The 14,995-nt window shown below is 53.8% G+C and overlaps 1 protein-coding gene across 1 annotated transcript; it reads right to left on the reverse strand.

Annotated features, from left to right (window-relative positions):
• Window positions 1-1,512: 1,512 nt before the first annotated feature.
• On the reverse strand, window positions 1,513-12,119 carry LOC112580153 (collagen alpha-1(I) chain). The gene is made up of 6 exons (XM_025268331.3): window positions 11,911-12,119; window positions 11,434-11,834; window positions 9,716-9,832; window positions 6,833-6,922; window positions 5,009-5,100; window positions 1,513-1,824 (listed from the first exon to the last, which is right to left on the reverse strand). Exons 1-6 carry the CDS (start codon window positions 12,117-12,119, stop codon window positions 1,642-1,644), a joined length of 1,092 nt encoding a protein of 363 aa, XP_025124116.3. The 3' UTR covers window positions 1,513-1,641.
• Window positions 12,120-14,995: the final 2,876 nt, after the last annotated feature.

The raw sequence follows: 14,995 nt of genomic DNA on the forward strand, positions 1-14,995 counted from the left end.
TTTTTATATTTTACTTCACAGGATTTAAAATTTCATAAACTATATATTTTTTAAAAAGCATATCTGTTCACATTTCTGCCCAACCTGAACCTTTTACTTAGAAAAGAACTACAGCCTTTAATTCTTTAATGGAGATGTCCATGCATCATAACCAACATGAACTTTGTAATGAGGGGTGCACGTGATTGCATGGGCCCCTTTTCCAAAAATCCCATGTAAACTGACCTCTCACTTACCTGTTTGGAGCAGCTCCTCACAGCTCTCCGAGAGGCTGTCTCCTGGGCTATAATCCCCACTAAATCACCCAGATAAAATGAAAACTCACAGCTCTCACGTTGTGTGTTTTCACCTCAGTGAAGAATTCTATGGATTTTGTAGTGGTGGTTGTTAACTGGCACTATTGTGGCTACAGATACATGCTACACACATATTCCAAGTATTTCTGCAGCATCTGAAGAGTTATGTGAAGGGAATTGGAAGGTCTGAGTGTTGAAAGAGGCTCTTTGACTCACAGGTGTGTGGCCATCTGGGAATCTCCCCGTCTCCACCTCTGTGAGGCGGATACCATGATGGTTAAGGCCGTAGACTCTGGAGCCAGCCTGCCTGGGTTTGAATGTTGGCTTGGCTCCTTCTGATCTGTGTGACCTGAAGCAAGTGATGTGGACTCTCTGTGCCTTGTTCTCTTATCTCAGAAAGAGGGATAATAATAGAATGCAATTAAGGGAATCAAAATGTGTGAAGACATTAGCTCAGTGCCTCCCACATGGATGGTACTCTAAAATGTTCATCATTCTAAATATTTGTGTAAAAAGGGAGGAGAGCCTAGTCAGTGGGAGAGAGATATAGAACTGAAGAATAAGTTTATTCACTCGCGTAATCACCACAGCCTGCTGCTAGGGATAAATGAATATAACAGATCTCGTCAGTGATGGAAACAATAGCCATTCTCCTTTGCTATAAAAGGGCTTCCCTGATGGCTCAGTGAGTAAAGGGTCTGCCTGCAATGCAGGAGACACAGGAGATGCAGGTCCAATCCCTGGGTCGGGAAGATCCCCTGGAGAAGGGAATGGCAACCCACTCCACTATTGTTGGCTGGAAAAACCTACGGAGAGGAGCCTGGCGGGCTACAGTCCACGGGGTTGCGGAGTTGCACTACGTACATACACAACTTTGCTCTGAGGAGGGCAGCTATTACGTGACACAGGCTTCCCCGGTTAGGGACTACACTTCCCAGCATCCCTTGCAACTAGATGTCACCATGTGACCGTCTCTGGCCAATGAGCTGTGAGGAAAAGTTATTTGGGCTTCTTGTAGAAGTCGCCCTTTGAAGGACTGAAACGTGTCTTCCCCTCTCATCCCCCCACTTGCCCCGAACCAGAATGTGGATTGGGTGTGGAGGTGAGCCCTCTCCAGCCACGTGGCACAGAGCACCGAGGTCAAAGGACCCTGGCTGCCCAACTCCACGGAGCTGCACCGCCCCGGTCCTGGGAGTTTCACACACAGACCACAGCCTTGAGAGAGACAGCAAGTCGGGTTTATTGAAGCCGCTGTATTGGGGGTTTCACATCACAGAAGCCCAGCATGCATGTTTGGGGCGCGCGCGGGTGGCCCGGAGCGGGAGGCCGGGGGTGTCCTCAGGATTCAGGAGATGTAGAGGACGCTGAGGCAGCACAGGGGACACTCCCAGGCCTGGATCTCCTGATACTTTGCACGAGGCTTCGAAGGGGAGGTGTACTTCGAGCCAGCTCTCGAACTTCCAGGAGAAGGTTGCGAATCAAACTCGGAGTCGTTCGAATCCATGTAGAAAGTGAAGCAAAAACCCGGCTGGAAGGAAAGAACAGAGAGAAGAGAGAACTTTAGTGCCCTGGGGGGAGGGGCCCCTCGCCCTTAGTTTGAGGGGCTGAGCAAGGATTTCAGGGGCGACCCACCTAGGGTTGAATTCCTTCTTCGCCCAGTACAGCTGGGGATTCTGAGGCAGATAACCTGCCCTTCCCTGGCCTCAGTTTACATTTTTGTATAATGGACTATAAGTAACTGCTCCCTCACAGAGGCGTGTAAGGACTGAACAAGGTAATCCAAAAAAAAGGATCATTAAATGTAACAATGTTTGCCGCTTTGTGAGAGCTGGAAACCCGTCAGCTGTGACAATGTTTGCTTTGCTGGTTTTCTTAAAACCATCTGCTTTCCTAAAAAATTAAACACTTCTTCCCAATAGAAAGCATCACCCACGGTGCTGGCAGTATTGAAGCTGTAGTGATTTCTGGGAGGACTGCTATTTCTATCCAATGGTTTTTGAGCATTTAGGACGCTTTAGCCTGAATGACATATCAGGTCCCATTTAATTCTCACGACGTGGCCTCTGATCTTATTTTTCCATCCTGCAGATGAGGAAATGGGGGTAGGGAGGCACTGGTAAGCTTTCCCACTCTGGCATTTGATCAGACGTATAGGCGGGGAACATGCAGCACTCAGGATTAGAAGTGAGTACATAACCTTCTTGATTCTCCAGGCAAGAATACCGGAGTGGGTTGCCATGCCCCCCTTCAGGGGATCTTCCCAACCCAGGGATCAAACCTGTGTCTCCTGTACTGACAGGTGAGTTCTTTACCACTAGCACCACCTGGGAAGCCCATTTTCCCAGGTAGGCGCAGCACAGATGTGAACCCACTTCATCCTCCTAGTAACCAACCCCATGTGCGGTTCCTACCGCCCTGTTTCACAGATGAGGAAACTGAGGCACGGAGGAGTTCAAGAACTGGTCCCGGGTCCCACAGCTGGTAGTGGCTGACGCCGGGTTTGAACCCAGCGCTGACTCTGGAGTTGGGACCCTTAGCCTCAGAGGGCTGGGATGCCACCTGGGAAGCTTGGGGTGGGCAGGACGGTGTTCCCTCCACACGGCGCCCTCACCTCTGCAGAACCGTCCTTCTCCTATTCCCAGGTTACCAGCCCTTCCCACTTGTGACATTTGGGGTCCAGATCCTTCTTGCCGTGGGTGGGGCAGGGGCTCCTGAATATTGCAGAAATGCTAAGCAGCATTCCTGGCCACCGGATGCCATTAGCACGACCCCTTCAATTGTGACAAACAAAAATGTTTCCAGACATTGAAGGCGTCCCCTGAGGGACAAACCGCCTCTGGCTGAGAATCACCGCCTCATCCCTTCCTTCTGTTCTCCAGGTATGGGGAAAGGGAGGGATCTGCTTCCCTTCGCATTACTATGGTCAGGTGACCCGGCCTGGGGCCATTAGGGTCCTGCGTCACCTCAGCTGATTGGTTCCGTGGAGGACACAGGACCTGGAAAGACCAATCAGAATGCTCTCTGCTTCTAGGTTAGCTGATGATTGGTTCAGTGGTGAGCAAAGGACCTGGAAGGACCAATCAGATTCTCTCTGCTTCTAAGTTATTTAGTGCTTCAAGTGTCTCTCCAATGAGCTCCTATTAGAAATGGGAAAGTCAGATATTATTCAGTGAAGAAATGGAACAAGCATCTTGGCCCAATGGATCAAAATTCGCATCACCAGTGATAGCGCACAGACCTCATGTGCATCAAAATGTGATGTTCTGAGAAGGACACGGCATCACAGGTGGTGCTCCAGAGATCATAGCTTATCCTGAATCTCATTCACAGGGAGATGGTAAAAAATATACCCAATAAACCACAATATGGGATGGGTGTGACTCTGGACTTCAAAATGGTCAGTGCCATAAAAAGCAAACAAGGCTTAGGAGACTGTCTAGCTTAAAGAAAACTACAGATACATTACTAAGTACAATCTCTGCCCTAGACTAGGCCTTGTGTTGGAGGGAAAAGAATGCCAAATGGACAGTATGTAGCATATTAATATCAAAACCAGTACAGGGATAAGATGAAGTGTGCATCAGGGTTGAATGCAGGAAGGTGACAATAGGCCCACCCCTATATAATAGAATATTGTATTTCTAAGGCGATACACACTTAGGTATATTATGCGTACATATACTGTAATAAATATACATACATATGTATAATATATACATATATATTATAATATACATATATATTATTTCTTTTATTAAAGAAAATATGTAAATAGAAAAAAATGTTAGCAACTGGCGAATTTGGATGATCTTTATACCGTCTGTGACTCTTATTTTCTTTTCTAATATAATTTCTAAAGAGTCCTCCCGCGACTGTTGCAGGCACTAGTAGGAAAGACGTTCTTGAAGGCATCTGACCCAGGGCCTCCCCTGAACCCTCTCACCAGGGTCCCTCCAGCCTCCCTGCGTGCCTGTAAAGAAGCCCAGAGACAGAGCCGACGCCTCATTGGCCAAGGGCGAGTCACGTGCCAGCCCAGGGCCAATCACCGGGAACCTTGGCACTGCCGGCTCTGATTGGTCAGGGGCGTACCTGGAGCTGGTCCGAGGATGGGATCAGATCCACCCAAAGTGGTCCCCCAGAAAAGTCAAGGGGGTTAGCAGGAGAAGGAGGACTGGTACCCAGGGGGACAAGGCCACAGCTGCCTCCGCAGGAGGGACCGTTCCCTAATTCATTCCTTCATTTAATCAGCCCGAGTGTATACAGTGCCGGACACGGGTTACATCTATCTGATCTAGACAGGGGACATGTCACTGAACAACACGGGGCTTCCCGCTGCCATCCTCCCCCTGAAATACTCTCGTAAGGGGGACAGATTAGGAACAAATAGATAAATGGTATAATCTCAAGCAGCAATAATAATGCTGAAGAAATTCAGCAAGGCAAGGGGTTGGGGATGCAGTGTCAAGGGAGGCTTCATGAAGGAGGTGACATTGGAGCAGAGGTTGGAATTAGCAAAGAGAAGGAGGCAGGAAAGAGGGCAGCACCCTCAAGGAAAACCGTCCCCTTCATAGGATGGGGCCACATCTGGGACGAGGGAGGGGCAAGGGGCACCCGGGCACCCAAGGGTCTCTGCTGGGCGGAGAGGGTGGGTGATAAGCCTGACCTCTCAGGCCCAGGGTTCTCTGGTCAAAGGAGAAAACAAGCAGACTCACCATGGGACATGTTGACACCCGTTTGGCTGACACTCGTGCATTCTTTCTGGCGGGCTCCCTTCGCTGACCGGTAGTGCTCTCAAAAGGCAGGGCTGAGCGAGGAAGAAAGAGGCATGAGTCCCTCTCACCTGATGAGGCTTGCGAAACTCGATAGTAATAAAATGTTCATCATGAAACCAGTGACGATGGCTAATACATGTGGAGGACCTGCTGTGTGTCAGGCACACTTTTAAGTATTTTGCAGGTATTAGCTTGTTTGGTTGTTCATGATAACTCTCTGAGATGGGCACTGTATTCATCCAACTTTAGAGAGAAGGAAACAGAGAGGTTAGGACACTTGCAGGAGGTTACACAGCAGTCCCTGCAGAGATGCGTGAAGTTGCATCCTGAAGGTCCACAGGGAACAGACAGGGAATGTCAGTGAGTGGAGAGGCTGGAGTTAGACAACAGGGGCTCTGGAGATAGTGACGCCCCGGGGCACCCGTGCCCAGGAGGAAGGCACAGCTGATACGCAGGTGCCAGTGGGCATGTCTCTCCAGAAAACACTTGGGTCTCCCTGAAGAAGACAGACATGTCGATTTGGAGTGAAAGTCCCTGCTATTTCAAAGCTGCCCACAAATCCATCTATTTGCTTACAGACTCCTCCACTCCTGAGAATGGAAGCCGGCCTCTCTGGAGGACCATCCAGGCCACCTGTGCAAACGTCCCCTCGGACGCTGCCATCTCCCTTTTTAAACATGTAGTCCTGGATCCACTCCCCTGTGTGCAATGTGACCCAAGTATAGTCCTATTTCCATCTGCATTTATTGTCATCGTCAAAGACTGGGAATAACCCAAATGGCCACCGGCAGGAACCTGGTTGAGCTTCCCTGAAGGCTCAGTGGTAAAGAATCCGCCTGCCAGTGCAGGAGACACAGGAGACCTGGGTTCAATCCCTGAGTTGGGAAGATCCCCTGGAGAAGGAAATGGCAACCCACTCCAGTATTCTGGCCCGGAAAATTCCATGGACAGAGGAGCCAGGCAGGGTTACAATCTGTAGGGTTGCAAAGAGTCAGACACGACCGAAGCAACTTAGCACACATATAGCACAGAGAGACGTGGAATCCCAGGCAGCTGGAACACAAACCAGGCATCTTGTGGGGGAGGGTCCTAGAGATGGGCAGGGGGCACGGTGCTTAAGGTCAAAGACCCCCAGGCCAGAGGGGTTCAGATCCCACCGTGAGCTGTTTATTCACACTTTCACCCTTCAGATTTCCCATCTGGAAAATGAGATAATTCCTGTCCCTCCCTCATTGTGAAGCATGCATGACTGGATGTGTGGAAAGCCTTGGGACTGTGACTGGAAGATTCTGTGTCAGAGCAGAAATAAATGAAACCAAACACTGAAGGAAGTTGCATGTGCAGTACACACCCGTATATCAGACATAAATACACAGTAACAGATACATGCACATCCTTGTCTCCATGAGTGAGCATAGAACATTCTGGAAGACTGGACAAGGAGCTGGGAAGTAGCTGTCTGGGGAAGGAACTACAAAGCTGAGCGACGGAGAGGCATGTCTGTGTTTTGTGTGATGGTTATAAGCTGCTACAGATTTGATAAAATACATGGGGGAAGACACGGTGGATTGGACCAGTATCTGTCGTACCATCGTCACGTCAGCTACAACAGCTGGGCGCCCCTCAGGGCCCCCTCCTTCAGAGAGCAGCGGCAGACACTCGGGCTTGGGGCCAGTCTTCAGGGTCATTGCTTCCCCATCGCCTGTGCCCTGGAGACCTCCCCACTCCCGCCTGACCACAGATTCCGCCCCACGTGGGTCTCACCTCTTCTCTGCGGAGGCCTGGTCTGCACCTCCTCCCTTCCCTGGCCCCCGATGGTGCTCAGAGGCAGCATCACGGCACTACAGGTGCTCCCTGCGGACAGGAGACAGTTAGTGCCTGGGCGGTGGACCCGGGGGCCTGGGTGTGGCTCTCAGAGCTCGGGTGGACTCAGACAGCTCCATCCCCTCCCACGTCTCCAGGTCCCCAGCATCCAAGGGGACGTGCTGGCAATGCCTCCTGCTGGTTTCCTCCAAGGCCCAGGGTGTGATCTGGGGAGAGCGGTTGTCATGGCGCCTGGCAAGGACAAAGGCAGGGCTGGTACCTGGGGCTCACCCCCTTTAAAACCAGAACAACTGTGACACAAAGTTCTGGGACCAGGAAGCTGCAGCTCGGCTAACTGGGTATCCAAAGGGCCTCTGGAGGCTGGCATACAGCAGGCACTCAGTAAGTGCACTCGTGGAGCCGTCCCAGTCGTGTTTCAGCTCCGTCCCAAGGCTACCAGGCAGCCTGCCCAAGGGGTTCAGACAGGCCCTCCCTGGTCCAGGTACAGGAGGCTTCAGTCCTGCCCTCAGGACCGGGGTGAGGGGAGGGGCCGGGCCCTAGCCCTGGGGCGGGGCCAGCCCTGCAGGGAAGGGGCTCGGCCCAGGCTCACCTCTGCCCCAGCATCACTTCGGCCCCAGAATCACCCTAGGCAGGACGTGGGCCATATGTCTGGGGTGAGAACTGGGGGATGCCAGCCTGCCAGTCACTAGCTGGGGATCTCAAGATTTAACAACAGCAACAAGAAAGACACAGCACCCTAAGATTTGCGTTTCAGACTCACAGATCACTTTTTAGCATAAGTATCTCCAAACACTGCATGGCTCATGTCTCTAATGACATAAAAATTCATTTTGTATTTATTCTTCTAAATTGTGTTTCAGTATTGGCAAATCCCATGGAATATTTGGGACGTACTTATACTAAAAGGTGGAGAAGGAAATGGCAATCCACTCCAGTACTATGGACAGAGGAGCCTGGTAGACTACAGTCCACGGGGTCGCAAAGAGTCGGACACGACTGAGCGACTTCACTCACTTACTATACTAAAAGGTAATTCATTATTTATCTGAAATTTGCATTTAAGTATTTATCATATATTTTACCTGGAAAACCCCAGTTTGGGGGTATTTAACCTCTTGTGCTGTCAGCTTTCCCCTCCACAAAATGACCAGAATGATGAAACGTGAGGATTAAATAGGATTCAATGCATGTCAAGTGTTGAGAACACAGTCTGACCCAGACCAAGGCAGTCCTGTGTTGGCTCCAACTCTATCGCTGTTGGGGGGGGCGAGTCAGGGGGCCTCCCCCCACCGGCTCCCACCCAGCTTCCCTGAATCACTGTCTCTGATGCTGGGACCCTCCAGCTTGACCTCTGACCTCCCCAGCGCCCCTCCCCACCAGTCCAGGGCCTCCTTCTGGGCCAGGTCGTCCAGGGCAGAGGAACCCTGCGAGAGGGAGAAGCCCCCCGGGTCACCGAACCGCTAAGGCACAGGGACAAGGGGCGGGTCACCAGGTCAGGTGGGCTTCAGAACTGGGCTGGCCCTCCGGGGCCCTCAGAGCTGGGACGACCCCCCAGGAACGCGGTGACCCTCGGGGCCTCTCCCGCGCTCCGGCTCTCCAGGACGCTCTCCAGGCGTCTGGGGCACCAGGGGCGCCCAGAGGTTTATTCTAAAGAACCGAGAGCCGCCTGCGGACACGCCGCCCTGCCTCCCTAGAGTGAAGACACATGCCGCAGTGCGCCCACCGTCCCCACTGGCTGCCCCAGGTGCTCTGAGAGGTGCTCCCTGCGGCACCTCCCCGGAGGCCGCTCCTCTGGGAGGCACCCCCCTCAACCAGACATGACCCCCCAGAATCCCTGGAGGTCGACAGGCCCGTTTCCAAGGCCTTACTCAGCAGCACATCATCACAGGCGTCCTCAGAGGACCTCCAAACGCCTTCAGAAGTTCCCCTGCCCCAGACTCCCCTCTGGACTGTCCCCCAGAAATAATTTCTGGATGTTCTCTTTGGTCAGGGCTGTGCCTGGACCACGATCCCCACCTCACCTCTCCTGGGTCCTGCAGTGCCCCCCTCCCAAAGTCCCGCCTCCTCCCACAAACTCAGAAGTCCACAGGTCTGCCCCTGTGCTCCCTAAAATGAGCTGTGGGGTTGGAGAAGACTCTTGAGAGGCCCTTGGACAGCAAGGAGATCCAACCAGTCCATCCTAAAGGAGATCAGTCCTGAGTATTCATTGGAAGGACTGATGTTGAAGCTGAAACTCCAATACTTTGGCCACCTGATGAGAAGAGCTGACTCATTGGAAAAGACCTTGATGCTGGGAAAGATTGAGGGCAGGAGGAGAAGGGGACGACAGAGGGTGAGATGGTTGGATGGCATCACCGACTCAATGGACATGGGTTTGGGTGGACTCTGGGAGTTGGTGATGGACAGGGAGGCCTGGCGTGCTGCAGTCCATGGGGTCACAAAGAGTCAGACACGACTGAACGACTGAACTGAAAACCTGGGGACCAGGAGGGGGTCCCCGCCACCTCCTCTTGCAGACACCCCAGCCTCCCCTGCCAACTGCATTCTTTGTTCCTCCTGGTGACCCCAGAAACCCTCAGACTTGGGAGGGGTCGGGAAGCTCAGAAGGTGAGGCTGCCCTCAGGGAGGCTTGGTTCCTCAAGGGGCCCCACCACCCACCCCATCGGGTCTCTGTGGCCCCCAGCCCACGCCCCTGGGCCCCACCACCCAGGAGGCCCCCGCACATCCTCCCTGGGTGCCCCCCTGTGCTCCCCGCGGAGACCCCTGCAGCGCCATCCTGCCCGAAAGGCGGAGACCCTTCAAGACTGCGGCCGCAAAACTGACCTCGAGATTGACATCGCGACCCGGGTCTCTCTTCGACCCTGGGCACGAGCGGGATGGGGGGCCTGGTGCTTTTCCTTGACGCCCGGACAGGGCTGGCTCTGGGGATGCCCGCGGAGCCTGTGGACAAACCCAAGAGAATGAACGCGGCTCGGTTGCTCGGAGACACAAGCCCCCTCCACAAACCCCAAACGGCAAGTCAGGTGGTTAACACTGTCTCTGACACCCGCACAGGCGTCGGAATGTTCACCGCAATTTCATTATTTGTGTGAGCGGGGGTCCCGGGCCTTTACCTCCAGGAAGACCCCCAGCCTGCCAGCATCACTGTCCCTCTTCTGAGGTGTCCCTACTGGACCTCAGCGCATGGCCCCTCCCCCCAGCGCCCCTCCCCCACTGTCCAGGCCAGGCCTTCCTGGGAAATGCACAGAGGCTGGGGCTTCAGAGACCCAGGGGTGGGGGGTGCTGGGGACCCCTCGGGGGTGGGGGTGGGTCCTGCAGGATCACAGACACACAGTGACTCCCTCTTGGGAGCTGATCCCCTGCTCGGGACTCACAGGTGGACACTCTCAACAACTCCCGGACACACCCCTGGCCCCAGAGCCCCACGTGTGCAAATGAAGATGCACTTGTAGATCCTGAAACACACGCAGATGGGCAGTAACATCCTGAGGTTCAGGGAAGCTCAGGCACACGCATACACACACACACACACACACACACAGATGTGCAGATACAGCTTCAAATACCGGGCACTTCCAGGCACACACACGGAGGACACACACTTTTGCACACTTAGATTTCAAAGGACACCCTATGGGACACCCAGACCACCTCTGTCTGACACCCCAGGGTTCACCCTCAGACTCACATGGGGACCCACCCCCAGAGGCCTCCCCCTCTCAGACCTCCGTCACTCCCCTTTACACTCTCCAGATGGTTTTCTTTAAACCTCAGAATCACTCCTTTGGGAGTATAGGCTTGGAAAAAATTGAAACCTACGAGGAAATCAAATCAGACAGATATGCAGAGAGACACCCTGGCGTGTCTCTCCCAGACACCGTCAGAGACACCCAGGCGTGCACACAGACACACAAATATCCACACCCACACTGCAGTCACAGACATTCCTGGAAAATCAGAGACACCCTCTCAGCTCGCGGGCCTTTTGGAAACGCTAAGACCCGCTCACAAATCCACACACACAAACGTGCAGATTCAGGTTCACGGAGATTGAAAGAGCAGACAATCCAGTCACACACAGACACATGCACGTACGAACTTGCAGAAACACCTATTTCCAAACAGATACTTTGGACACGGGGGCATGAAGACACAGACGTTTGCAAAGCCGCAATCGGCCTCCAGACTCAGGATCCCCTCGGGCTGGCCCCCGGGGCAGACCCTCGGTCTCCCCCAGAGGCCGCCCCCCTCAGAGGCGCGCTCCGGCGCGCTCCCGGGCCCCGCCGGCCGCAGGCGCGGGCGCGCAGACACCCGAGGCTCCAGGACGCTTCGGCAGGCGCGCTTCTCGCCAGCTTGCTCTGGTGCCCCGAAAGGCTCCGGAGGGGCTCCTGGCCCCCCGCACCCCCAGGCTCCCCTCGAGGCTCCCCAAGCCAGCCTGCTGGGCTCCCTCCGGCCGCTCCGGAAGGAGCCCCGGCCCCGCCGCCTCCCCGGAGCGCCCGTCCGCCATGGGCGCCGCGCGGCGCGCAGACCGGCCCTCGTACCTCCGGGCGGCTCCGGGCCGGGCGCCTGCTCCTCCTGCACCTGCCCGGGGAGGAGGCCCAGCCAGGCCCTCACCCGCACGGCCCAGTCCTCCTCGCTGCCCTCCAGCCTGCTCGCTCGCCGGCGGCCCGAGGAGCCCTCGGACCACGAGTCGCCCGCCTGGCGCCTCAGAAGGGTCTGAGGACTGCGGCCGCCCTCGGGGAGCCGCGGGCTCCTCGGGGTCTCCCGGCGCGCGCGCCCGCGCCCCGCCGCCCGGAACGCACCCGCACCGCCCGCGGGGCGCCTCCGCCTCCCCGCGGCGACCCCGCAGCGCCCGCCCGCCGCCCGCCGCCCCCCGCCCCGCACTGCGCACTCGCCCGGATGGCGCAGACCCTCGGAGGCGCGGCGGCGGGATGGCCCCGGGCTGCCCAGGGCTCAGAGTCGGGGCGGGCGGGCCCCGGCAGCTCCCTGGCGTCCCGCGGCGGGGCTTCCCTGCACACGCGCCCGGGGACCCCGGGACAAAAGCGCGGAGGCAGCGGCCCGCGACCACCGGCCCCGCCCCGGCCCACGGGGACTCGGACCGAGTGGTTCCAGCAGCGCCCGAAACAAAGTGCACCAGGGGCTCGTGCTGGCTCCGCTTTTGTTGTCTCAGGGTTGGAGGACTGGAAATTCTGGCCTCACACCCCTCTGTGAGCCAGCGTCCCGGCATCACTGCCCCCCGGCGGGGGTTCCACCTGGGCCCCGCCAGCGCCCCTCCCCCACCTGCCCCCCCCCACCCGGGCCCAGACCTTCAGGAGACGGGACGTGGGGTTCCCAGGGAAGAACCGTGTTACACTCCTGAGCCACGGAGACCCAAGGGCCTGGATGCCCGGGGCGGGGGTGGCACTGGGGTCTGGGGGCCCGCCCTGCACAATCTTAAGATACAGTGACCCCCAGGCACGCGGTGACCCCTCTCCCAAATACCCACACACTCACTGCTGCTCACAATGGCCTACTCTCAAACCCCCAAGATGTCCCCTCAACTTCTCAGGCCAGCTGGTGACAATTGAGACCCTCTTGTGGATGGGCACACACGTGGGGAAACACACCTCGCCCGGGCTGTCTGTTATGGATGGTCCCTGAGTGCACGCTCAGTCATGTCCAACTCTTGCGACCCCATGGACTGTAGCCTGCCAGGCTCCTCTGTCCATGGGATTCTCCAGGCAAGCATACTGGACTGGGTTGCCATTTCCTCTTCCAGCAGATCTTCCCGACCCAGGAGAACCCACATCTCCTTCACTGGCAGGCAAATTCTTCACCACTGAGTCACTGGGAAGCCCAAGGATGTTCACTGGCCAGACCTTAATCAAATGGACCCCTGGGACAAGAAGTGAGAAATGCTGTCTTGCCTTCAGGGAGCAGGATTCCAGCTGAGATTCAGGGCTTTCATGTCCTGGAAGAAAGGGGGAATGGATCGAGGAGACTTGGTTTCAGCAACAGTGGTGAAACCTTCCAACAGGATAAAATATTATACAGAAAGGAGTACATCTCCTTCCCCTCCAGCTCTCCCGGCCATGTTTCCTACTGAAGGTAACCTCCACTAGCATTAGCCAATTTCCTATCCATGCCATCAGAGATAAATATGTATTCATTTATTTGTATGCTTAATTATCACTCACCTAGAGCCAGACATCCTGGAATGCGAAGTCAAGTGGGTCTTAGAAAGCATCACTACAAACAAAGCTAGTGGAGGTGATGGAATTCCAGTTGAGCTATTTCAAATCCTGAGAGATGATGCTGTGAAAGTGCTGAACTCAATATGCCAGCAAATTTGGAAAAGTCAGCAGTGGCCACAGGACTGGAAAAGGTCAGTTTTCATTCCAATCCCAAAGAAAGGCAATGCCAAAGAATGCTCAAACTACCGCACAATTGCACTTATCTCACACACTAGTAAAGTAATGCTCAAAATTCTCCAAGCCAGGCTTCAGCAATACATCAACCGTGAACTTCCAGATGTTCAAGCTGGTTTTAGAAAAGGCAGAGGAACCAGAGATCAAATTGCCAACATCCGCTGGATCATCAAAAAAGCAAGAGAGTTCTAGAAAAACATCTATTTCTGCTTTATTGACTATGCCAAAGCCTTTGACTGTGTGGATCACCATAAACTGTGGACAGTTCTTCAAGAGATGGGAATACCAGACCACCTGACCTGCCTCTTGAGAAATCTGTATGCAGGTCAGGAAGCAACAGTTAGAACTGGACATGGAACAACAGACTGGTTCCAAATAGGAAAAGGAGTACGTCAAGGCTGTATATTGTCACCCTGCTTATTTAGCTTATATACAGAGTACATCATGAGAAGCACTGGACTGGAAGAAGCACAAGCTGGAATCAAGATTGCCGGGTGAAATATCAATAACCTCAGATATGCAGATGACACCACCCTTATGGCAGAAAGTGAAGAGGAACTAAAGAGGCTCTTGATGAAAGTGAAAGAGGAGAGTGAAAAAGTTGGCTTAAAGCTCAACATTCAGAACACGAAGATCATGGCATCTGGTCCCATCACTTCATGGGAAATAGATGGGGAAACAGTGGAAACAGTGTCAGACTTTATTTTTTTGGGCTCCAAAACCACTGCAGATGGTGATTGCAGCCATGAAATTAAAAGACGCTTACTCCTTGGAAGGAAAGTTGTGACCAACCTAGATAGCATATTCAAAAGCAGAGACATTACTTTGCCAACAAAGGTCCATCTAGTCAAGGCTATGGTTTTTCCTGTAGTCATGTATGGATGTGAGAGTTGGACTGTGAAGAAAGCTGAGCGCCGAAGAATTGATGCTTTTGAACTGTGGTGTTGGAGAAGACTCTTGAGAGTCCCTTGGACTGCAAGGAGATCCAACCAGTCCATTCTGAAGGAGATCAGCCCTGGGATTTCTTTGGAAGGAATGATGCTAAAGCTGAAACTCCAGTACTTTGGCCACCTCATGCGAAGAGTTGACTCATTGGAAGAGACTCTGATGCTGGGAGGGATTGGGGGCAGGAGGAGAAGGGGATGACAGAGAATGAGATGGGTGGATTGGATCACCAACTTAATGGACATGAGTTTGGGTGAACTCCGGGAGTTGGTGATGGACAGCAAGGCCTGGTGTGCTGCGATTCATGGGGTTGCAAAGAGTCGGACACGACTGAGCGACTGAACTGAACTGATGCATGTATATGCATGTGTGTATTTAAATAAACCGAAGTACATTTCATCTGCCCCTATCCCTCTGTTTCTTTCTTTAATGTGCATGATATCCTACCATACACACTCTTGCTTTTTTTTTTTAGCTAACAAATGAATATATTTTAGAAATTTTGTCATATCAGTCCATACAGTACTGCCTCATTCTTTTTTAACAGAAGTAGACTATTCCACTGAGTGACTTTACCATGATTTGTATAACCAGTGTCCAAAGGCTGGACATTTAGGTGGCTTCTGGTCTTTTCTTACTACCAACGTGACTGGAATAACCTTCTTTCAAAGTGTGTGGTTGCACACAATTGGCAGCTTATCAGCACAGGTTTTAGAATGGAAGGTACTGCATCAGAGTATATGTACATTTC

This window comes from Bubalus bubalis, chromosome 18, assembly GCF_019923935.1.
Source record: "Bubalus bubalis isolate 160015118507 breed Murrah chromosome 18, NDDB_SH_1, whole genome shotgun sequence".
Classification (NCBI taxonomy): Eukaryota; Metazoa; Chordata; class Mammalia; order Artiodactyla; family Bovidae; genus Bubalus; species Bubalus bubalis.

What these genes read in the sequence shown, in the direction of transcription:
- LOC112580153 (XM_025268331.3), bottom strand. Translation starts at nt 12,119, where the DNA reads ATGCCGGGACGCTGGCTCACAGAGGGGTGTGAGGCCAGAATTTCCAGT. An exon ending in GTCGCGATGTCAATCTCGAG is followed by an intron (nt 6,923 to 9,715) that starts GTCAGTTTTGCG and finishes TCCTGTCCGCAG; the next exon opens with GGAGCACCTGTAGTGCCGTG. An exon ending in GGGTGTCAACATGTCCCATG is followed by an intron (nt 1,825 to 5,008) that starts GTGAGTCTGCTT and finishes CTTTCCTTCCAG; the next exon opens with CCGGGTTTTTGCTTCACTTT.